This window comes from Pleurodeles waltl, chromosome 10 (assembly GCF_031143425.1).
Source record: "Pleurodeles waltl isolate 20211129_DDA chromosome 10, aPleWal1.hap1.20221129, whole genome shotgun sequence".
NCBI lineage: Eukaryota > Metazoa > Chordata > Amphibia > Caudata > Salamandridae > Pleurodeles > Pleurodeles waltl.
This window is the reverse complement of record NC_090449.1, coordinates 425,002,375-425,028,312: the sequence shown is the minus strand read 5'-3', so window position 1 is coordinate 425,028,312 and position 25,938 is coordinate 425,002,375. Positions and strand designations below refer to the sequence as shown.

At 44.4% G+C, this 25,938-nt stretch overlaps 1 protein-coding gene across 3 annotated transcripts in view; it reads right to left on the bottom strand.

Annotated features, from left to right (window-relative positions):
• The window catches only part of WDR90 (WD repeat domain 90), a 1,338,149-nt gene that overhangs the window by 778,252 nt on the left and 533,959 nt on the right, over positions 1–25,938 (bottom strand). For all 3 annotated transcript variants that reach the window (XM_069210679.1, XM_069210680.1, XM_069210681.1), the window contains one exon: positions 19,478–19,575. In XM_069210679.1, the coding sequence (XP_069066780.1) occupies positions 19,478–19,575 (98 nt within the window). The remainder of the gene's footprint in view (positions 1–19,477; positions 19,576–25,938) is intronic.

Sequence of the window (25,938 nt, the reverse complement as noted above, 5' to 3'; positions counted from 1 at the left end):
GCATAAGAGACATCTGCATCCTGCCAACACCAGAGACAGAAGCCTTCTGCCAGGACCAGTGACAGACGTTCTTTCAGGATAAGAAGACTTCAAGGCTCACAATGCTGCTGTCTACCTTCCAGGTCGGGATCTGTTGCAACCTGCATGTTATCTCATTGTTCCCTGTGTTTACCTGTAGTAACTTTTGTTTTCAAGGCACTACCTGCCTCTGTGACTGGAAGCCGAGCGCCTATTCTCAGACTTTCATGAGTGTTAAAGAGGTTTTACATCACGTGCACCGTGAAATCAGTGGTGCTGAAAATTTGTGGAATGGGGATGCACTTCACTAAAGGCATAGGTGAAATGCGTCAGTCTGTCTTTGAAAACACAACAAATGCTGCCAGGGGAAACACAATTAATGGCCTCTTAATTGTTCTTTCACCGTCTAAAATCTTTCAAGTTGTATGGGGCTGGTGTAGCACCTCTTGCACCCCTTATTCCAGCGCCGCTGGATGAAAAACAGATGGTGAACAATTGTTTATTCCATACTTCTTCCATTTGTGTCTCAAGACCATTTAGAGCAAATGTTTTAGTTTACACTTAGAATTGTTCAGGAAATTAGTGCGGGTGCTTTGTTTCCTTGCCTCACGCACAAGTGTTCCCAGAACCCCTTCCACTGAGAGGGTGTGCCATGTGATGTGTATCAACCACCTGCTAACACTCAACATCAGTTTCACACAGATCAATGCTAGTTTCCAGCCCAGCAGGATGCAAACAGCACAGCTGCACCAGACGGTATTAAATCCGGGGTGCAGAGTGGCAGAGAACATGACCTAAAGTAGACAAGGTAAACATCGTACAGGTTTAGGGTTTTAAACCAACCATGCACCAAGGTAAACTCAGATGAACAGTGAAGGTGTAAATCTTGCAAAAGTGCAGCTACTGCAGTCTAAACTATGCAGGCTTATTCTAAATGAAAAAGGCAAGCCTTTCTGCAACAGTTGGATCAGAGTCCTAAGACCTCTCTAATGCAAAAGGACACTTCAGAGAGACTTTGCTAACACTTGTCAAGCAAAGGCCCATGGAGCTTGTGGTTCAAATATTATGCAAGAACATGATCACAGAAAGCATGGAAATACACAGGCATGTGAGCCTCTGACTGCAGACGCATTTGCCAGATGTGACTTTATTATCCATGACCAGGAAAGGTGTGGTTGCACTGAGCTGCAGGACAATGTCAGACAGAAAGGGAGAACTTTGAGGCAGTGCATGGGCTGTCTCTCTGAGACGTGCTGTAATCACTCTGCGGGCTTACAGCAAGCCCATTGGCTTTTTATTGGTAACTTTGACTGTTGTGTAAAAAATCTTCTTTTCTAGTGGCTAATCTGTCTTCTTTGTCCCTCCTTTTTAGGTTCAGGGCGCCTGCACTTCTGGCCTGTTATCTATTCTCTGGGCTTGAACCATGCCCATCTCACGGCAATCACTTTCATTTGTTTGTGCGCTTGCGTTTCAAAATTACCTTCATTTTATTTGTTTAAGGCATCTTTTACTTGATCTTCTCTTGAGCGGAAGTGTTAGACTTTTCATCACTGGCATGGTCTCCCTTAACTTTTTGACCTCTGTTTACCAGGTTGTTGATGTGTGCTGGACTCTGGTTTTGCTGTTTTTGTTACTCTGGGCACTTTACCACTGCTAACCAGTGCTAAAGTGCAGGTGCTCCTTTACAAAATGTGTATGTTATTGGTTTATCCATGATTGGCATATTTGATTTATTAGTAAGTCCCTAGTACCGTGCACTAGAGGTGCCCAGGGCCATTAAATCAAATGCTACTAGTGGGCCTGCAGCACTGGTTGTGCCACCCACATAGGTAGCTCTGTAATCATGTCTCAGACCTGCCACTGCAGTGTCTGTATGTGCAGTTTTTAACTGGAAATTCGACTTGGCAAGTGTACCCACTTGCCAGGCCTAAACCTTCCCTTTTCTTACATGTAAGGCGCCCCTAAGGTAGGCCCTAGGTAGTCCCCAAGGGCAGGATGCAGTGTATGGTTAAGGTAGGACATATAGTAATGTGTTTTATATGTCCTGACAGTGAAATATTGCCAAATTTGTTTTTCACTGTTGCAAGGTCTGTCCCTCTCATAGGTTAACATGGGGGCTACCTTTAAATCTGATTAAAGTGTAAATTCCCTTTGGGAGCGGATGGACATGTGGAGTTCTGAGCTCAGAATTTAAAAATACATCTTTTAGTAAAGGTGATTTTAAGATTGTGTGTTTGAAAATGCCACTTTTATAAAGTGAGCATGTTCCTGCTTATACCATTGATGTGACTCTGCCTGTTTGTGGATTCCCTGTCTGGGTCAGTTTGACAGTTGGGCTGATTGCACCTCCCACTAGACAGTGACACAAAGGGAGCTGGGGTGTAGTCTGCATTTCATGAGGAGCCATCTGTGCTAGGAGAGAGGGGAGGAGTAGTCACTCGCACCTGAAAGGGCTGTGCCTGCCATCACACAATGCAGTCTCCAACCTCCTGGTGAGTGTCTGGGGCCTGGCCTGGGCAAGCCAGGATTTCACATTCAAAAGAGACTTTGCTTTGAAATAGGCCTACTTCAAAGGAGAAATTGGGTATAAGAAGGGCACCCCAAACCACAGACTTTAGAACACGTCTGGAAACCAAGAGGGACCTCTGCCTGGAGAAGAGCTGAAGAGCCGAGGAAGAAGAGCTGCCCTGCCTGTGACTGTGCTTGTGGAGCTATCATTCAGTTGCTGCTCGTGCCAGAGTAAGAGGGCAAAGACTGGACTTTGTGTGCCTTCCATCTTATGAAGATCTCCAAGGGCTTGATTTAGAGCTTGTATCCTGTTGTTTGAAGTCTCAGTGACAGCAAATACTTCTCTCTCCCAGCACCTGGAGTCTCTGGAGAGACTCCTACTCTGCCCTGTGGTGCCCATCCAGTTCCTGGGACCCTGAAAAGAGAAGCTGGAAGCCTAAGAGGAAGAGCTCCATGCACAGAACGCCGTGCAGGGAAAAGATCAATGCGACTCTGATCTGCAGCTGAAAAATCAACGCGGCGCCGGCTTCACAGCTGAAATCGACACCCGCCTGCAACACGACGCACGGAGCTGCAGAAATGACTCGCAGCATCGCTGATGGAGGCTGGTGAGATCACAACCAGCGATGAGTGGTTTTCAGATCATCGTGCGGATGGATTTCCGACGCAAGCACCGCTGGGCGTGTAAAAACAACGCAAAGCCTGCCCGGACCAGAGAGTGCTGAGCGGAACGACGCATTGCTCTCCTGCGGAGAGAAGAAACAATGTGCCCGACCCGATGAAAGGAGAAACAACGCAAGTTCTCTTGAGTGAGCGAAATCGACGCATCGCAAGCTCTTTTTGACACACACTCACCCGTGCGGAGTTATTTTTGACGCACCCAAGGTACATTTTCACGCTAACAGTGTTAGTGCGTGTTTAAAACTAATGAAAACTCTTTTGCTTTTTGATTGATAACTTGACTTGTGTGTTTTTGTCGTTTTGGTCTTGTTTTGTTTAGATAAATATTTTCTATTTTTCTAAATCTGTGTTGTGTTGTGTTGTTCTGTAGTGCTTTCATTAAGTTACTGTATGTGTTGGTACAAATACTCTACACCTAACACTCTGAAGTTAAGCCTGCCTGCTCCTCGGGGTAACAACCACCTGGGCTAGGAAGAGGGCCGTCTGGGGGTCGCTCCTGCCATGGAGTTCGGATCCTTCAGGTCCCGGGGGCTGCGGGTGCAGTGTGTTTCCCAGGCGTCGGGTTCTTTGAAGCAGGCAGTCGCGGTCAGGGGGAGCCTCTGGATTCCCTCTGCAGGCGTCGCTGTGGGGACTCAGGGGGGGGGGCAACTCTGGCTACTCACGGGCTCAGTCGCCGGGGAGTCCTCCCTGTAAAGTTAGTTTTCCGCAGGTCAAGCCAGGGGCATCGGGTGCAGAGTGGAAAGTCTCACGCTTCCAGCAGGAAACGTGTGGGCTTTAAAAGTTGCTTCTTTGTTGCAAAGTTGCAGTCATTGTGGAACAGGGCCGCTGTCCTCGGGAGTTTCTTGGTCCTTTTAGATGCAGGGTAGTCCTCTGAGGCTTCAGTGGTTGCTGGATCCTGGGGGACGCATCGCTGTTGCAGTTTTTCTTGAAGTGGGGAGACAGGCCGGTAGGGCTGGGGCCAAAGCAGTTGGTGTCTCCGTCTTCTCTGCAGGGCTTCAGGTCAGCAGTCCTTCGTCTTCAGGTTGCAGGAATCGGTCTTCCTAGGTTCTGGGGTATCCTAATACTCAATTTAGGGGGGTCTTTAGGTCTGGGAGGTTAGTAGCCAATGGCTACTAGCCCTGAGGGTGGCTACACCCTCTTTGTGCCTCCTCCCGGTGGGGAGGGGGGCACATCCTTAATCCTATTGGGGGAAATCCTCCATCTGCAAGATGGAGGATTTCTAAAAGTCAGAGTCACCTCAGCTCAGGACACCTTAGGGGTTGTCCTGACTGGCCAGTGACTCTTCCTTGTTTTTCTCATTATCTCCTCCGGCCTTGCCGCCAAAAGTGGGCGCAGTGGCCAGAGGGGTGGACAGCTCCACTAGCTGGGATGTCCTGTGGTGCTGTAACAAAGGGTGTGAAGCACTTACACCCAGTACAGGCTTTGTTACTGGTCACAGTGTGACAAAGGCACTCTCCCCATGTGGCCAGCAACATGTCTGGTGTGTGGCAGGCTGGCAAAAACTAGTCAGCCCACACTGGAAGTCAGGTATGTTTTCAGGGGGCATCTCTAAGATGCCCTCTGGGTGTATTTCACAATAAAATGTACACTGGCATCAGTGTGCATTTATTGTGCTGAGACGTTTGATACCAAACTCCCCAGTTTTCAGTGTAGCCATTATGGTGCTGTGGAGTTCATGTATGACAGACTTCCAGACCATATACTCTTATGGCTACCCTGCACTTACAATGTCCAAGGTTTTGCTTAGACACTGTAGGGGCATAGTGCTCATGCACTTATGCCCTCACCTGTGGTATAGTGCACCCTGCCTTAGGGCTGTAAGGCCTGCTAGAGGGGTGACTTATCTATGCCATAGGCAGTGTGAGGTTGGCATGGCACCCTGAGGGGAGTGCCATTTCGACTTAGTCATTTTCTCCCCACCAGCACACACAAGCTGGCAAGCAGGGTGCATGTGCTGAGTGACGGGTCCCCAGGGTGGCATAAGACATGCTGCATCCCTTAGAGACCGTCCCTGGCATCAGGGCCCTTGGTACCAGGGGTACCAGTTACAAGGGACTTACCTGGATGCCAGGGTGTGCCAATTGTGGAAACAAAAGTACAGGTTAGGGAAAGAACACTGGTGCTGGGGCCTGGTTAGCAGGCCTCAGCACACTTTCAAATCAGCAAAGGCAAAAAGTCAGGGGGTAACCATGCCAAGGAGGCATTTCCTTACACCCCATTTCTAACAGGAAGTATTGGAGCAATTTGCATAACTACCAGTTACTTGTTATTGTTACTTTTCTCAGTCAAGCTCATGGTGCTTAAAATTTGTATACAGTGGGAACCTGATCGGCAGTATTGGAGCGCTTTATGCAAACCGCTCCAATACTGCTGATCGAGTTCCCGCTGTATAAAAATTTAAAGCGCCATGAGCGCAACTAAAAAACAAAAGATACAATGACAAATAACCGGTAGTTATGCAAATCACTCCAATAATGCTGATCAAGTTCTTACTGCCGATCGAGCTACCACTGAACTTGATCAGCAGTACTGGAGCAATTTGTATAACTAAAAGTTACTTGTCAGTTTCTTTTGAGTTTTAGTCGCGCTCATGGCGCTTTTACTTTTTATACAGCAGGAACTTGATCAGCAGTATTGGAGCGCTTTAAGAAAATCACTCCTGTGGATCGAGTTCCCGCTGTATACAAATTTAAAGCACCATGAGCGCAACCCAAAAACAAAAGAAAGAGTAACAAGTAACTGGTAGTTAATGCACATCGCTCCAATACTGCCAATTGAGTTCTTGCTAGGCATTATTGGAGATATTTGCATAAGCTACTTGTCAATGTTTTTGTTGTTTAGGCGCTCTCATGAGGCTTTTATTTTTTATACATTGGGAACTCGATCAGCAGCATTGGAGCTCTTTATGCAAATCGCTCCAATACTGCTGATTGAGTTCCTGCTGTATATAAATTTTAAGCGCCATAAGCGTAACTCAAAAACAAAAGAAGCAATAACAAGGAGCTGGTAGTTATGCATATCACTCCAATACTGCTGATTGAGTTCCTGCTAGGTGAACTCGATCTGCAGTATTGGATCGATTTGCATACCTATGAGTTACTTGTCACTTTTGTTTTTCAGTCACACTCATGGCAGCTATGACGCATTCAAGTTTTACACAGTGCAATGGGCAGTATTAGAGAGCTTTGCATGACTACAAGTTACTTCACATAGTTTCTTTTGTTTTTCATTTGTGCTCATGTCGGACATGGCGCTTTCAAGTTTTATACAAGGCAATGGGCAGTATTGGAGCACTTTGCATGACTACCAGTTACTTCTTATTGTTTCTTTTGTTTTTCCTTCGCACTCATGGTGCCCATAGCGCTTTCACATTTTACACAGTGCAATGGGCAGTACTGGAGCGATATGCTTAACTACGAGGTGGTTGTCATTGTTTGTTTTGTTTTTTTCCATCACACTCACAGAGTTTTTAAGTTTTACACAGCGCAATGGGCAGTATTGGAGCGTTATGCATGACTACCAGTTACTTCTCATTGTTAGTTTAGTTTTTCCCATGCCCCCATGGCGGCCATAGCGCATTCAAGTTTAACACAGCGCAATGGGCAGTATTGAAGCACTTTGCATGATTGCCAGTAACTTCACATTATTTCTTTTGCTTTTTCTACACGCTCATGGCTTCCATTGTGCTTTCAAGTTTTACATTGGAGCACTTTGCAATAGTACCAGTTACTTCTTATTGTTTGTTTTATTTTTCCTTCATGCTCATGGTGCCCATGGCACTTTCATGGTTTACAGAGTGCAATGGGCAGAACTGGAGCAATTTGCATAACTGCAAGTTGCTTGTCATTGTTTGTTTTGTTTTTCTGTTACGCTCATGGCGCTTTCAAGTTTTACACAGGGTAATGGGCAGTATTGCTGCGTTTTGCATGACTACCAGTTACTTCACATTGTTTCTTAGTTCCCTCACGTCACAGTTACAGAGAGAACAGTGCATCCTGTTTGTGCACAGCTTACAAAATGTCAGCGCAAAGCTTCTTTAATTACAGTTAAGCACTTACATTTTGTTCATTGTTGTATAGAGCTGTGATACCCTATCCTTCACAATTCTTGTTTCACTGCTTCTCATTAAATGTTAATGGTGGAGCTGTTTGCTCAGTGGTATCATGTGGCAGGTAAGGACCAAATTATGAGGCAGGATTGACCACTTTCTGTGGCAAAAAAGTATTTTTATCCATCTACAATGCCAATAGCTCTAACTCTCACAAATGCAAGACCTATCACATTGCAAGTGCTTGTTATTTATTGTTAACGCACAGAGAGCAGCACCTAACTACTGGTAAGTTTCCACAGATGTGTTGAAGTGTTTGGACTTTGAACTATTTTCTTTTTTCCCTGCTCACGGTTAACATGTATGTTTTGTTTGCAGCTCCTGCTTGCTTGGGTCTGAAATTGAAGAGACATTTGTGAGTTTGTTGGTGGGAGCAATGTGTTTTCATTTTGTGAATTGCTGCTCAGTCAAAAGCTGCCTTTCTTTGTAATTATGTTTAATCATTTTTAAGCTTAGTAACACAATCCACACAAATACGCTCCACACCATGTCACATAATTCCAATCAGCATGACTTTGCTCATCGCCAGTCACTTACAGGCAACACAACTCAGCTTTACACATTTCCATTCCACACCACATAATTCAACAACAAACCACATAATTCAACTCAACATTACACAACACACCACATGCATCAATCCATACCAGAGAATTCCAAATCATGCCACAAAATTCAACAGCACACCACATAATTAAACTCTACTACATACCTCTCCCAAAAATACCCCACCATATAATTACACTTCATGACACACAATCCCACTCAACATAATTCCAGTACTCAATACCACATAATTACTATCCACCGAATTCTACTGCACACCATGCCACATAATTCCACTACACAAATCCACTTCACACTACACAATTCCACCACATACAATTCCAGTCCAACCCACATATTTCCACTCCAAACATCCATCCACCCCACTCCAAACCAAAACACATGGGTAAAAGACATTGTCATTTACAATGCAAAGAGCTCCAACTCTCAAATGCTTAATATGAAGAGGGGTTTTGCAGCACTTTGACGTTTTGTTGAAGCTTCTTATTGGCCAAAAGGGAGATATACATATATATATATATATATATATATATATATATATATATATATATATATATATATATATATATAAATAAATATTACTGTCCATAGACTTAATCGTTCCTCTTAAATGCCACACATTTCACAGTTTAATGTGGCTCATATGTGCAGTGAAATCATGGAAATGTCACATACAAGCAACCAGAAGTCTTGTCAGCCATGTAACAGTGTGAACAAACAAGAGAAACACGCATTGAGGAACCAATGAAAAGCAAGGAAAGCAAGGAAAGCAAGGGGGCGGGATGCAAGCCCCTTATAATATTTATATTAATACAATAGATTTCACAAGCACAGCGCAGGTGAAACCTAAACATGAGGGAGTACATTGACTGTGCACATTAACCAATGGTCATTACCAAAGCAATCTACAATAAAAACACACAAAAACCAACATGAAGAATGTCCCTGTAATACAAGCCCAGGTGAAAAATTTAAACATGAGAGCAAACAAAGATGAAAAAGTGCAAGCCAATTCACCGGATAAACCGGCATCAGTTGTATTGTGATCAAACGCATACACACAATGTTAAATTCTGTTCGCGTGGTGTAAACCCAGTGCAAAAAATGAAAATGACATCAAACCAAAATAAAAGCATACCAAACAAAAGCCCCAGGCAAAAAAGTGTCAGTGAATGTACACAAAGTGTAACGATTCACACCAAGCAGATGGTCACTAATAAAGAAGATGGCTCACATGAAAGAACTCACAGTGCATCGACAAGTCAAACATACAAGTGATAAAGAAAACTGAACAGCGTTCAGCGCAGGTCGCCATAAGTTTAAAGAGAAGGTGAACAAAAATTAAAGATGGGCAACTGTTTTACACAAAGATTGCCATGTGTGCAAACCTATCTGTAGACACAAGGGTCGCAATATTGAAAGGAGAGCAAGTACATGCAAATAAACTAAATAAATAAATCAGTAAAATTAATCAAAGAGACTGAGATGTCATACAGAAAAATAAACAGGTGCATCCATGAGCAAGGTGAAAAAATAAGTAACATTAAGGGGAAGCGCTGATTGGGGCCGGGAAAGCCCCGGGAGAGACGCGAAGCCGCGTAGCCAGGGCAGGAGCCCTTTAAATTCGACAAGCGCTCCCGCCGTCGCGGGAAGCGCTGATTGGGGCCGGGAAAGCCCCGGGAGAGACGCGAAGCCGCGTAGCCAGGGCAGGAGCCCTTTAAATTCGACAAGCGCTCCCGCCGTCGCGGGAAGCGCTGATTGGGGCCGGGAAAGCCCCGGGAGAGACGCGAAGCCGCGTAGCCAGGGCAGGAGCCCTTTAAATTCGACAAGCGCTCCCGCCGTCGCGGGAAGCGCTGATTGGGGCCGGGAAAGCCCCGGGAGAGACGCGAAGCCGCGTAGCCAGGGCAGGAGCCCTTTAAATTCGACAAGCGCTCCCGCCGTCGCGGGAAGCGCTGATTGGGGCCGGGAAAGCCCCGGGAGAGACGCGAAGCCGCGTAGCCAGGGCAGGAGCCCTTTAAATTCGACAAGCGCTCCCGCCGTCGCGGGAAGCGCTGATTGGGGCCGGGAAAGCCCCGGGAGAGACGCGAAGCCGCGTAGCCAGGGCAGGAGCCCTTTAAATTCGTCAAGTGCTCCCGCCGCGCGGGACGCGCGCGGGTGGCGCCCGGGCTAAGCCCGGGCCAAGGGCGGGCCCGTCCTTGCCCGTCATCGCCCGAAAGAGGCTGGGCTGGGCCACCCCTCTTTCGCATACAGGAAGCACGTTGCTGCCAAGACCACCTGGGAGCTCTTGAAGGACAGAAGCCCTTCTAATTCAAACGTACGATCTGAGGAGGCCGGGCCGGGCCATACCATTCCCATCCTGACTCCCAAGGCAGCTGACAAGCGGATGACCACCTTTTACTCACCCGGACACCCTCGTAACATAGGTGAGCAGTTCTTTAGGCCCCTTAGGCTTCTCAGCCTATCCTAACAAAAGCTCCAGCAGAGCAAAATAGGGTGAGAAAAGGTGAGGAAGAGCGTCTCCGGAAATAGATTGCTAAACTTTGGGGGCGGACCCGAGTGTCTTACCAAAACAAGATGGGCAGACGGAAGGGGGGGATGCCTTTGGAAGAAGCAGGCAACAACAAGACTTTAGATGGCTTCCTCCAAAAAGCGGTAGGGGCATTAGAAAAAGAAATTGAACTGGTGGAGCGCCGTCTAACTGCTCCCCCATTAACTGACGCTCCACTGAAAACCCCATTACAACCTTTCTACCCACCAGCTTCCCAGCCTGCCCCGGCAGCATCACCACCACTAACCACCCTAACTGCCCGAATATCTAATGCAGAGCCCCTGGGCAGAGTTATACACCCTTCAGAATCTACCCAGCCTATGCCAAACAGGCCCGTATCCTCCCCAAAGCATAGCTCAAAGGGCAAAAGGAAGCGAGGGGAGGTGAACCTAAAGAATAAACGGCCCCGAGTTTTGGACTCCCCCAATCATGCTGTGTCTACTCGATCTAAGGATTGCATACCTGCCAAAACTACCTGCTACGGCAATCTGGACACAGCTTTTATTACAGACTTTATAAAAGATGAGCTCTTAAAAAAACTACACCCTATAACAACCCGCCTATCAGCTATTGAGGAGAAACTCGACGCTCTCATTAAACTTAACCAGCCAATCTCCTCCTCCTCATCGGACCTGCATTACTTGCAACATCACTCTCCCCCATGCCCCCCTGTTAACAGTGCCAGTATCCCTCATTTACCCCCAAGCACGGTTCACAAGCCTCAACCACCTTGCTCTGACTCTCTACATCTACCAGCGAAGCTCTCCACAGCTAATCTGGCCAATCCCCCTAAAACTTGGCACCCAAAGAGTGATTCCCTTCACCCAAGGCGGACTGGTGAAATTGCCTCTTCCATAAATATGGGCACCAAACTGCATAGGAACCACTCCAACATTCCAGCAGACCAGATGTGTAGGGATCCAGGAACTAATTTGAGAACTTTACATCTACCACCGGAAGCTTGCCCCTATGTGCTAGTTATTACGAATGTCCCTAAGCTCAAGTCCAACATTTCCGAATCATTCACAGAACTGAAAAACAAGGTCATCCACTGGTTACACAGACACGCTAGATTCGCCTTCCATATGATACCCTCAATACTGATGGTGAGGAGGGTGGGATGGGTGGGCCCACTCAAAAATCCTGGTACAGGGGACTGTATTGTTGTTAATTTTGATACGCCTTCCCTTGTTCAACAGCTTTCCCTAAATGTGTGTCATTCTAACCCCCTAGGGGGGGTAATCTCACTCTGTAGGCTCCAGGCTTTCTACCCCCATAAAGCTGTACCAAGCACTAAGGGGGTGACAATGTCACCCAGAGGTCTTTCTAGGGCACAGATGCCACCTGATTTTAGGCCAAGTTGTAATGCTTCTTCGCCCACACTTTCTGAAAACGACTGACTAAAAGTAAGCATTATGTATAGTTTACCCTACTCCCAAGGTCCAATCAACTGGGACAAAAAGTATCCTATAGCTGGGAAAAATGAAACTTATGAAGTTGGGCAAAACAACCATGCGGTTGAACATACTCCTACCATCGACACCAGCGAGCCTATCCCAATTCCCGCACTTGCTCAGTTAGATCCATCCAAGTGTTCTGAAAGCCACACCGGGGGTGCAGATAAGGAGCACATGGTGATTGAGATTAACTTAGCCACAGACTTACCAGATCACAGCAAACGCAGAGACCCGCCTCCACTCCAGGCATCCGAAGAGCTCAGGTCACCCCCCGATTTAGATGGGGCAAGAAACATCCCGGGCATTAACGTAGCAGGAATCCCAAATACGACTGAAAAGGGTATAAAATTTCCCCACGGTACCCCATTTCCAAGAGAGAACCCTGTGGCCGAAGCTCCTCATGACAAAATAGACGGCCTAGATACCATCCTTAGTTGGAATATTGCAGGGTTGGAGAACAAAATGAACAACCCTGAATGGGGCAAATTTATAGACGAACACAAAATATGTCTTTTCCAAGAAACATGGGCACTGGAGCCCAAATATAGAATTGGTTACAAAAGTTACTGGGTCCCAGCAATTAAGGCGAATTCAGGGAGGCCCTCAGGTGGCCTGCTAATATGGCTCAGTTGCTCTTTTAAATGTCGGATTGAAATAATTGACTTGGGCTGCCCTGATTTAATGGGTTTATCAATACCATCTCTTAGAGAGAAATCACTTTTAATAATTAATATCTACAATAGGAGCCTGGGCAGCAAACATGAGTCCGACGCATTGACTATTTTGGACCGTTTTCTTACCTATAAATCACCTTCTCATTTTATTCTTATTGCTGGAGATTTTAATGCCACTTTTGAACCCTACTCGCTGGCCCAGGAACTATATAAAGATGAAGACGCTTATTGGGGCATCCCCCAGCTGGTGTCAAGAAAAAGACCAAAAATCAATAGATTATCACACCAGGTTATGGACATTACACTGGCACATGGCTTGCGGGCTTGCAATGGTCGTTCCCGTTCGGACCCTAATCTCCACCCTACATTTAGGCGCGGGTTACAGAAGAGCCAGATAGACTATATCTTGCTCGATATCCGCTTGTGGAGCCATATGGTCGACATGAATATTGTAGAACATGAGGAAAGTGACCACGAACCATTGATTTTATCTCTTAGGAATTTACTACCCCTTCCTGAAGTCTCCTGTCCCAAGACCTACGGACAACAGCTCGCACTGACCAACAATAGACGAAATGTTAGATGGGAATCCTTGAACACTGACACAACCACTTTGACAACGGCGTATAGGCAGCTGGCTGATCACATGGTTCATATATCTCAATCTCCAGAAGATAGTGGTGGGCTTATAGCAGCCCACACACATTTTTTTAACTCTTTAAAAAATCTATTTACCAAAGAGTCGGCGAAAGAACCTAAAAAGAAATGTAATGCAAGATGGTTCAACGCCGCATGCAGAGAAGCACAGCACAAATTGCTGAGAGCTTTAAGAGGAGGTCAGATAGATTGTATAAGGGAAGCTAGGAAAGTTTATAAACAGGAACAAGGTAGAGCCCGTAGGAAATGGGACGAATCAAGATGGGTCTCCCTCCTGGAATCTGCTAAAATAAATGACACCTCGAAATTTTGGAAATTGGTGGCTAATGCCAGCGACGAACCTAACTGTTTGCCTGGCGCCTCAATACTCCCTGTAGAGTGGACCGATCATTTTTCCCGATTATATCTTGGGACTACCGGTGTTACCGCCAGGGAACTGACCCACATCATGACTACCGAGACCCCCAAAATTGAATTTACCCTGGCAGAAACTAAGGCTGCGATTGCCTCATTGAAATGGGGAAAGGCCCCCGGCCTTGATAAAATACCAGGTGATCTCTACAAGACTAACCCAGATGTTTGGGCCCCATATTTAAACCTCATCTCTAATGCAATAGCTGCAGGAGCACCTGTCCCGAGCTCTTGGTTGGGAGCAGAGATAGTTCCCATCTTTAAGAAAGGCAACCCCTCTAACCCTGTTAACTACCGCCCAATCTCCTTACTCGACAACTTCCAAAAAATCTTTGCAAAGCAAATTTTGTCCTGTCTAGAGGAATGGATCTTGGAAACCAATGCCATTTCTGATCTACAAGCAGGGTTCAGACCAGCAGTCAGTACCATAGACCAGGCACTAAGATTTCTAACAATAAAATGGAAAACTGTAGAAGTAGGAGGGGGTAACCTTTATGTAGTCTATCGATCTTAGAGCCGCGTTTGATCTGGTCCCTAGAAACCAGTTATGGCTGACACTAGCCAATATGGGTGTCCCACATGGCCTTTTGAAACTTATCGCCCGACTACATGAGAATACCTATGCCCAAATTAGGAATGGCAAGAATGGTGATCTTACTGAACCAGTGGCTATTGAGAGAGGAGTCAGACAGGGGTGTGTTTTGGCCCCAACCCTTTTTCTTTTATACATAAATAACTGTATCAAGTATTTAGTAAATTGCACAAATGATTCCCCCAAGCAGGCCGGAACCAAAGTCCCTTGCTTACTCTATGCAGATGACACTATTCTCCTGTCTAAATCATCCATGGGAATACAAAATCTGGTTAACCAGTTCGGTGTATACTGCAGAGACCATGGGCTAGACATAAATCTTAAGAAAACCAAACTCATGATATACAGTGCCAGGAAAAAGAAGCTCAGCGTAAATACAAAGATGGATTCAATTCTCTTGGAGAGAGTAACGGAATATGACTATCTGGGCATCAGACTATCTGACAAGGGCGATTGGGATCCAGCTATAAGGAAAGGGGCACTAACAATCAGCCAAAGATGTGGAGTAATAGGACGTAAAGCTAGCGCCGCAATAAGCCCCCCTCTGATCCTCATCTCTGAAATATACAAAGCACAAATCCGTGCCGCTGCCCTGTATGGAGCAGAACTTTGGGGATCTCACAGACAAATGGATACTCTTCAAACCAAAGAAAATAACTTTCTCAGACACATATCCAGACTGGGGAAGGGCACACCAATGCTCCCCCTTAGACTGGACTTGGGTCTAAACAGTATCAAAGACATAGCATATCTAAGACCACTCCTGTACTGGATCAGACTATGGAAAACGGATGAACTCGAACCCTACAGGGCAGCAGTTAAAGAACTATTGCCACCCCGTTATGGATGGGAAAAAGTACGGTGGCTTAGGGAGATGAAAGCAGCATGGACTAAACTGAGTCTATCCCATTACTGGGAGAATCCCGAGATGATTCCTGGCAACGCTAAACGCCTGATCAAAGACCATTATTGGGAAAAGATCCATGAGGAATCTCTCGGCTCAAATGGTTCAGGTCGGCTGACAGCAGAGTTCCTGCTGGTCAAGCATGTACCTCTGTCTGAAAGCTTCCTGGACCTCCCTATACCAGCCCGTGCTCGCTCCTTATTACTTCAATTCAGGTACGGAACATTGGCAGTCAACAGCTTCACGGCCGGCTGGTCGACTAATAGCTCTCCATCGGACAAATGTATAAACTGTCACCTATGTAAGGAAACTTCTGAACACGTCCTATTTTTTTGTCCTCTGTACAAATGTCCCCGAGGGAAGTGGATTACCCCTCTGTGCAGAACACTGCTTTCGCCATCTCGCAATAGTGTACTTAGAATATGCAAATATGATACTTCCATACTGATAGTGAGCACTGTTTCTAAATATTTGGCAGCAGCATGGAAAATTCGCAGCAGGATTATTTTAGACCCTAATCCACCAGTCGAAGAGCGGTCTAGCAGCCAGTAAACCAGCATTCTGTCATATTAGCCTGGGACTCTAACTAAAACTGAGACCTATCGAGAATAAAAGATTGTATCCCCGAGTATGTTGTTTAGTGGGTTACCACAACTAAAGTGTTTTACAGCTTACTAACACATATAATTCTACAAATGTTAAGTTGCAACCTATTTGATTAACCTATCCAATAGAACTGACTAATCTAGGGCATCATTTCTCACTGCCCGACTTCTTAACTTTTTTTTAATCTGTGCTATTTTCTGGAGTGTAAATGTCTGATTTTATACAGTGACTCGTTTTACAACAGTTTTTATGTTTTTTAATAATTGATTAGTATTATTTTAGTGTTCAGTATTATGTATAGGGCAAGATTCAGAGACCACCCTGAGTATTTTCCTTTCTTCAATTATTTATGAAATTTTTTTTAGGTAGCTGTACGATCCTTTTTTATTCTTCCTTTTACTATGCACTGGTTTATGGTTTTTATTTCTATGTATGTATGTTTACTTCTAAAAATGGCCTAAATTTGGACCGAATAAACTATTGATTGATTGAAGTAACATTAACTAATTCCAACACAGTGAACTGAATAAAACCAAATAAAATAAATGTATCTATACTCAAACAAAAAAAACAAGCAAATTAAAGAAGTGCCACCCGTCAAAGGAAAGGCAAACAGCGGAGGAGAAATCAAATCGGACGAACATAGTACTTGGTACTCTGGAAACTGTTAAGAGCAAACAAGCATTGATAAAGTGCAACAGCCAATAGAAACCAGAGGAAAAGTATGTGGCAAGCACAGGAACCAATGAAAATCAAGGGGTTGGGATGCAAGCCCCTTTTAAGATTTATATTAATACAATAGATTTCACAAGCACAGCTCTGGGCAGGCGAAAGCTAAAAAATACAATATGCGAATTAGGGGACTTTTTCTATGGCAGCCAGACTTTAATTTTTTAAAGACTACGCTTCTCATATTTTCAGAAACATTTTCTTTTCATGTGTGGCCAACAATATATTCCCACCAGCGGCACTATTGAGGCAGTGTAGCTGTCGGGAAAGCTTTTACAGCCGTACTTGAGCAGTGCAGGGTTACATTGCAACATTGTTTCAAGTATTGCTTCACTTATTTGGTAACCAAAACATTCTCAAAAAATTTGAACAATGTAGTCTTGGGTAGTGTAAAACGTGCAGTCCAAAAATCTTTTTTTCAAAAACTTTTTTTTACATGGTTAAGTGCCTTGGGATCCTGTAACAGAGATGAGAACAATTTAATGTTTATGAAAATATATATATATGAGGATCATACCATGAGAAGCAAGGCATACATAGCAATCCCTGGCCTTCAGATGCAGAAGAGCATGGGCAGTAATAAAAAAAATGATGATTGTCCCCTAAAACGATTGTTTTCTGTGTTCAAAAGTAAGTATTTCAAGTCTGATAAAAGTAAACATGAAAGTCCTGAACATTTTTTGTCCACTTGTAAAGTCTAAGGTAAGTGCGTGCGTACATCATTTTCTCTGAATAAAATAGGGGCCAGATGTAGCAAAGGGTTTTTCCCATTCTGTGTCAATGGGAGAATGTGTTCTTACATATGGCCCTAGGTCTTTAAATATGGTGACTGTGCATGTCTCTTAATCGAACAATCTGTGTACAGACAACCTTAATACATTATTATAAAACATGGGACCATGCAAGCCCTGTCTAAAAGGCCTGCTCTAAATTCTTTATTACAGGCACCTTGTGACATCTTCAGTCACCTTTACTAATGAAAAGACACAGCTACTCAACAGTAATAAGTTCTTACAGTTCATTTGTGACATTATAATGCCGCCTCTCAGAGCCAGCAGCCAAGGTAAAAGCCAGATCACAGAGCATCGATGCAGCTGCAGGCTGAATAAAAATGAAATGTCTTTGTCTTCTGATTGATTTTTCTAAAACAATCAGTGATGAGTGGAAACTATATATTTATGGCATCAAATAGACTCTCTTTCTTTTTATAAAAATTGTGACCCTTACCATTTTTTTATCTGACTTAATTTAAAGTGATTATAATATAGCTATACAACAAAGTACTAATTGATTTTTGATATGGTTAATTTTGCACTAGATTCTGCTTTTACCCTTCACGTCTGCAACCTTTCGCTCCCTTTCATGTGAAAGAGCAGGATACCAAGAATAAAAGTGGATTTCAAGAAGGCAGATGGCAGCCTTCTCTCTAAGGTAAAAAGTACCCTGCTGTACATTTTAAGGATATTGCAAGTCACCGTGATGTTCCAAGTTCATGCTAAGGAACTCAGCCTTCAGCCGTGTTTCTCCATACGTATATATGCAAATGCTAGTTCTTTAGGTCGAACCTAGCCAAAAGTTAGTGGAGCACTGTACATAATCAATATCCTTATGACATATGGCATGGGGTACTAGACTGCAAATTATCTAAAACAAAAAGTCCCTAATTTCTCTGCTACAGGCAAATTGTGACATGGCTGCTCAACGGCTATACATTATTACAGCTGAGTTGTGACATCACAATGCCTGCTGCCAGAACAAAGAGCCAAAGTGAAAGCAGGTCAAAGAGCATAATTACAGCTGCAGTTTAGGTAAGAAAAAGGAAAACTGTCTGTTCCTTCTTATTATCTGCATTTTTAAAATAAACATTTTTCAGAAGAAATTAGATATTTATGACAACATGTTTATTTTTGCATGCAATAGGTTGCTACAAGACAGATGGAATATTTCTGTATGTTTCTTCACATTTTGAGTTACAGCATTTTATAATCTGATTTACAATAAACTAAGTCTGATATCTGTTTTGCAACAGCTTACTAAATACAATCTTTTTTTTTTTTTATTTGCACTACAGATTCTACTTTCATTCTTCATGTCTGCAATCTTTAACCATCTCTTACATATGAAATGGTAAGACACCAATGAGTGAAGCAGTCTGTGGGAATAACAACAGAGTGACCATGTGTTATAAGGAATAAAGTACTCTGTGCAGTATGCTAAAAGGCCACTGCAACTCACCACGGAGTGCCCTGACCTTATCAAGAAACTCAGCTTTGGTCCCATCCCTCTATATGGTCATGGAACTACCCAGGGATTTGCAACATTCTTACAATGCATAACAGGGAGAACTTTATTGCATACTTAATACATGAAAGACTGCAATCTCAGTGTAATAGTCAGTCTCAAATGTCCCTATTATACGCAAGCTGTGATACTTTAAGTCACCAGTCATAACAAAATAGCATAGTTGCTCAACTGCAATAAATTATTACACAATGCCCGCTGCCAGAGCAAATAGCCATGGTGAAAGGCAGGTCAAATAGCACCTTACAGCTGCAGTTTTGATAAGGAAAAGGAGAACTGTCTTCTCAGTCTTACAATCCTTTTTTCTTAAAATAAATAACTATCAGAAAGAAGATATTTATGGCAATAGGTTTATTTTTGCAAGCAATGGGTCACTATAGAACATAATCTTTCTGGCTGTTCCTTCAGATTCTGATCTACAGCATTTTTTAATCTGTTTCATATGAAATGGATTTTAACATTGTTTGAAAAAGATGACCAAATTATTTTATAAGAATTTGGCTTTTATTTTTCATGTCTGTAACCATACAATCTATTTCATATGAAAGAATACACAAAGGAATTCAGCAGTTTGTAAGGAAACCAATTGTTTGATCATGTATTGAATGGAACAATGTATCATATGTGTGCATTAACAAATACACAACAACAGTGTCAATTTAAAGTAATCACATGTCATTGATTAGAAGAGTAATAAAGAAGAGAACATTTCTTACCTTGGGAAGAGGGGACGTTTTGAAGCGGGCTATAAAATGCCTATATGCATCTGGACAGGTGTACTGCTCTTCAACTGAGTCCACACCACCAGGTACATCTGTCAAGCAATAAAGCATCTTTAGGTTGTAGAACTATACCAGAAAAAAGATAAACCCAACATCTTACCATTACCCAAAGCTTATAAGACATAAATAATTTATCAGGGCATGAGTGTAGGAGTCTCCCTCTTCAATAAGCATCAGAATACATAGTTGTAGATGCCCGTGGACCTCATCCACACAATCTACAGAGGTTGTACTCTCAGTAGCATTCAATGAGCCAATGCGTTACCTGTGAACAATCTAGAATGCATTGTGGGTTATGCCGCATCCATCTCATACCCGAGGTCTGTTCATGCCATCCTCAATGAGGTCTGCAAAAGGTCATGAAAAGATTGAGGTTCCTTCCCCCATAAAGCTTTGGAATACCTTGTTATGGGCATGTGGTTTTGAAATCTTTTAGGCTTTGGAAGCTTTTAGAACTAGGCTTCCAAAAGCGAACACCTTTCCGTCCAAACAGTCTAGAAGCATCGGCTCCCTATCCAAAGGAGCTATCAGGAAGGTATTCTATGGCAGTTTTGTTGATGAGGCTTAACTTTGTGGTAGGATGAAAGGTCAGAAAAGATGGGAGGTGCAGACCTAATGCCTCCTAACTGCTTGACAAGTGATATCTATAACACATTCTTGCTTCAACTCAGGCACCTTGATTAGCACCCAAATGGCAATCCAGATTTAGAAGACTGTTTTTCTACTCAGGTGTACTTAAACAGATATATTTTTAGCTGATTAGAGTGCAAAGAAATAGCTGAAGGAGCTGCAGTTTTTGTTTTTAACAGCAGCTGCAAAAGTTACCTGCTCAGATGAAATATGATCTTCAAGAACAGGGAAATCCTTGTCGGAGAATTTGACTAAGCACCTGCATTTCGTAAGTTCAAATTTAAGCTTGCATTGAAATGCTCAGGTGGAGGAGATTTTCCACCTTATTCTGGTCATCTCCAGCTCCTCTGTTGTGAGTTGAAAAAAATTAGGAATCTGAGCCAATAAAATATCAGAAATGAAAATGTGTCATTGGTCTCATTATCTTTCCAAAATCTGCTATTTATTTTTCAATCAAGTAAGCAGATGATCTGTTTCTAGCAGAAACAAGAATGGAGACAGTGATAGGCTTCCTTGATGGATCTGAACCTCAATGCCAGTGCAACACTCAATAAGGATTTTTTTTTTATCTCAGTCAGGCCAGCACAAACAGATGGTGCTGTGTAATAAAGAGGTAAGCGCCGCCAGCACTACTGCAAGGTCCATATGAACATAAGAGGATTGTTGAGCAGCAGAAATAACCAACATATCTTAGCTGAAAGCCCAGAGTTGTTCAGCTCAAACTCCTGTGCTTGGAAAGTTACCCAAGATTAAGGCATTTGTTAGTATACAATTGATGTGGACTTAAATGGAGAGTTACAGTGCTCGATGGATGTAGTCGCCCCCCCTCCCCCCGAGATCAAAATGAGAGAAAGAGGGCAACCTATTTACACCTCCTGTTGAATTGATTTCCTCAGTGAATTGCCTCAACAGGAGGGACCAAGATTTTGAAAATCATCTTTTGCAGGTGACATGAATCATTTTGCCTCTCCCTTCTTGAGGACCTTGGACTGCATCTGTGCACATGGGTCATAAGCACCTAACCCACAATGTTAAACAATACTTCAAAGAGACATCTGCTAAAGATATTTTCATCAAAGCTTGCTTGAAGACAGAAGTTCTGAGGGGTATAGAAGATGGGAGACAGATGTACAAAAAACAAAATCGTTTGACAGAAAAATATGGGATGAAACATGTCTTCAAGCATGAGCTGCCTTGGAAACTACAGCATGCACAACTGCTGACATTTCTCATTCTCAACAGACGCAAACAGATCCATCCAAGGCACTCCCCATTCTTGAAGAGACCTTGCACCACCTCTGGATGGAGTCTCTATTTGTGATCTGCTAGGCATTGACAGCAAAGTTTGTCTCCCTGGCATTCATACAGGCAGTCACGTGTTGAACCACAAGGGCCATGTCCTGATGTTCCATCCATAACCAGAGGCACGGGGCCTTTTGACAAAGGGTCCATGACTCCACCCACCAGGTCTGCTCCAATACCACATTGTGTGTTGTTGTTAGTGACCACCTGTACCCGCCTTCCCTCTGAGTGATGGAAGGAAGGTCTTCAATGTCAGCTGGAGCGCTCAGAGACGTCACAGAGTTAACTTTTCCTGACATTTAAGGATCCTGCCAGGTTTTTCATGCCCTGGGAGATGCCCTGTTGACTCAACCAGTAGAAAAGCCTTCAAATCCCAGCAAATGACCTGCAATGCCAACAGTCTGCAGTGTAGATGGGTCTCCATTAAGCACCAGAGTCCTTTTGTTCTCCAGCTTTCCCAGATGACCTCACAAACATAACAGAGACATTTCTGTCACCACCTTCAGGAAAGTGCTTAGGGGCATACAGGATTCCTGAACTTTCTCCCAAACGAAAGTCATCTCCAGGGAAGAACAGCCTTGAGAACTCCAATGCGCAAAGCTCGGATGCTTTCTCAGAAGTGGCAAAAAGGTTTCTGCATTGCTGGCAGATGCCCTGTACTACTGCTGAGTGTGGCAGCCATTCATGATCTGATCAGCATTGCCTTCTGAGTTTGTCTGCCCTGACATTTAAATATCCTGCCAGGTGTTGTACAACCCAGATGTTGCCCTATGACTCAAAGTTCTGGGGACATAAGCACTTCCCCCACCCTGCTTGTTGCAGTACTACATGGTTGTGGTGTTTCTGTAAGCACTTCCACTCTCAAGCCCTCGATGGATGAGAAGTAAGCCTTTTAGTGCAAAGGGAATCAGTTCAGACAAAAGGGAGCATCTGAGAGGGAGTTTGGTGCGACTTTGGCATGTTGATAGTCAACCCCAGCGAGTGCAGGGGGTTTGCGGTAGTCTGGAGGTGGGAGACGACTGCCTGGGGCGAGACAGCCTTCAACAGTCAATCGCCAAAGTAGGAAATGACTTGAATCCCTGACCTTCGCAGATGAGCTGCAACCACCTCCATCACTTTTGTGAACATCTGAGGGGCACTGGTAAGTTTGAAGGAGAGCATAGCAAACTGAAAGTGCTCTTGTCTGATTGTGAACCGCAGGTAATGCCCATGGGCCAGTAGGACAGAAATGTGAAAATAAGGGTCCTGTAAGTCCAGCGGTACTATTGAGTCTTCAAGGTCCAGGGCAGAAAAGACCTGTGTATTTTGAATTTTTCCTTTGTCAGGGAGAGATTGAGAAGGTGGAGATCTAAGATAGGACGAAGGCTTCCATCCTTCTTGGGCACCAGAATGTAGTGGGAATAGCAACCAAAACCTATTTTTATGCCAGCAACTTCTCTATAGGCCCCCTGGCCAGCTAACACCTCCTGACGAAGCAAAAAGATGTGGTCCTCAGTCAGCTTGTTGAAAGTAGGTGGAATGGGTGAGGGTGGAAGAGGTCACAAATGGGAGTGAGTAGCCCCTTTGGACTAACTGCAAAACCCAACGGTTGGATGGTATTGACCTCCAGTAGTGCAGGATATGGTTTATCGTTCCGCCCCACTCCACTACCAAGATGCTCATGATGGTTGGAGGGCATTCTAAAGGGTTTGGAGGCTGTGGCTGCTAGGGTGGTGGCGGACTGGCTTAACCTCTGGCTGCCTGTCACACGTGGTCTATGGGAACAGAGTCCTTGGCTACAAAACAACTCTGCAATTTGGCTGGCCAGGAAAGCTGGGCATGTACAGACATGGATGGAAACCCCTTCCATGGCCACAAAAGGGGCGAAAGGTAGACTGGGGTTGACGAGGGGACCATGAAAAAGGCCCAAAGACCAGGCAGTAGCTTTGCCATCCTTAAAAGCGCTGAGTCTGCTTTCTCTCCTAATAATGAGAGCCATCAAAGGGCATTTCCATGAGCAAGGCCTGGACATTGCCTGAAAAAACAGTGGCTCTCTACAGGTATGGTGCAGAAGGGCCACTGACTACGAAATCACTTTGCCCAGCTATCGTATCCAGTCCACATCTGATGGTGAACTTGGCTGTCTCCTTCCCATCAGCAATTGCTTGGGAGATTGCGGCTTGGGCTTCCTCCAAGATCATTAGCAGCACTTGTGCAACCGAGTCCCAGGTAGTATGGGAGAGGCATGCTGAGTTCACCTACTGCAGTGCCACGCTGGGGAAAGAGAACATTCTCTTCCCAAAGGTATCCAGCCTTTTGGATTCCCTGTCCAGCGGAGTGGTAAGGAATGTGCAAGGTCAACTTTGGGGGTAGAGCAATGATGGTGGGCTACTGTCCTATGAACAGCAGCCCCTGTGTAGGGCTTGGACCAAGCCCAGAGTAGGACATTCGTAAGGTCTTCATTAAATTGGAGTAATGGTTCTGTAGGAACAACTCCCAAGTCAAGCACCTCTGTCAAGACATTTGTTTTGACTGCCACTGAGGATGGCTCGCACCAGTTGTCCTCTGTCTTTTCTAACTCGTATCCAGAAGGATCCGCAGACCCCTCCCATTTGTCCATGAATCCAGGACTGTCATACGAATAAGACACTGGCTCTGTCATGAGGAGTCTGCCATTGTCTGCACCAGAGGCAGCTTTGGATGACCCCCCTCCAGCTTCGTTTTGGAGTCGGTGATGCTGATGGGGATGGTGCTGCCATGGTGCATTGGTGGCACTGGAGCAGGCACCGGGGAAGGTCATCCGGCGCCCCTCCGGATCCAAGGAGCACGACTGGCACCAGAGGCTAACCAACTGGTGGGAGACTAGTGGTGGCCCCTCCCAAGCCAGCAGGCGCTCAGCAGGGACCGGACGGCCAATATTAAGTGCATGGCCTCATAAAATTTGCGTAATTGGATGGAGGGTTGCTCAGGCTCCTGGAAACTCTGTAAGGCGCAGAGACACCCCAGGAACAGGCTTCACCACAGAACTAGACCTCAAGTGCTGACGCTCACTAGTCTCGTCAGATGACTTTGATGGACGTAGAGATGTTGAAGCTCTTTGACCTCTTGCTCTTCTTGTGCCAGTGGGACCTAACTTATTTTCCCGACAACCTAGACTGTGACAACAAGTGCTTGGAGTAGCTCCATGACCGATCTCAGGGCCTTCCTCCTGACTGAGATTGTGACTGTTGAGGCATCATATTACGCACGTTGAGGAGAATGAGGGATCGCTCTCCCAAACACCAGCGGCACACCAAATGTGGGTCTGTCTCTGACATCTGTAGGTGGCAGGCACCAAAGGTCTTGAAACCAGCCTTCCTAGCTGACATCATAGACATACCCGAAGACAGTCTCTTAAAAAAAATAAATAAAAAAAAAAAGGTCAGTCAAAAAAGACTGGGGGGGGGGACTTTTCTCTGGATCTGCGCTAATGACTGGTGAAGAAAGAAAAGAACTGACAGCACACTGGAGTGGCACATCATTATGGCGTGGATGACAATGCAGAGACAAACAATGCCACCTACTGGTGCACAGGGGTATTGCTTATGAAAAAATCTCCAGATCTAGTCTGACGCCTGGGGATTATTCTTAGGTACTGGACTGGACTCTTCATCTAGAAGTCTCTATCAGATAATATGGAGTCATAACGCATAGTATGATTTAAAAAGTGGTTTGACAATTACGTCCTTTACTACTGCTTCACATATCTTTCTTTTTGGATGCTTTGCTGGGAATCTGCACACTAGTGTCTTAGAAGACAAACAGTAATGGCAATTTAGTCTATTTTAATGGCTGCATCTGCATCAAAGGTCCAAAAAAATCAGGATATCTCAATCAAAAACACAACAGGCAACACACCAAAAAGACTAAGGGCCTGATTTTGAGTTTGATGGATGGGTTACTCATCACAAATGAGACTGATATTCGGTCTGCCTTATTATAAGTGCCATAGAATATATTGCACTTGTAATAAGTTGGACAGGATATCGAAACCCATACACTAGAATCTAATGCAGACCCTGAGTAATTGAAGTTGCTGAAGACACTTTTAAAACAGGTACTGGGCAATTTTGGAACATGCCATATTAATGTTTTGAAGAATCTGTGCCTAAGTGCTGGGGGTAGAAATTATTGCACTGTGGTCCAGAACACTTCCGTTTCTTGGAAGAATGAGGAGGAGAAATGATGGATGGTTGATAGCCTAACTCTTTTGGAATGTAGGTATAACTTTTCTAAGTTAACATAGGTAAGTACAGAAATCTAGCTTCTCGGGGTTAAAAAACAGTAAATAATGGCAGACCAACATGCCCTTTGACTTGTTATTCCTATGGACCAAAGTGATAGCTACTGGGAATACTGTCTGAACAGGTAGTTAAACAGAGCAACTGTTCATCAGTTCAAATAATGATGCTTTGAGAAACTGTAATACTAAGTTTAGATCTGGT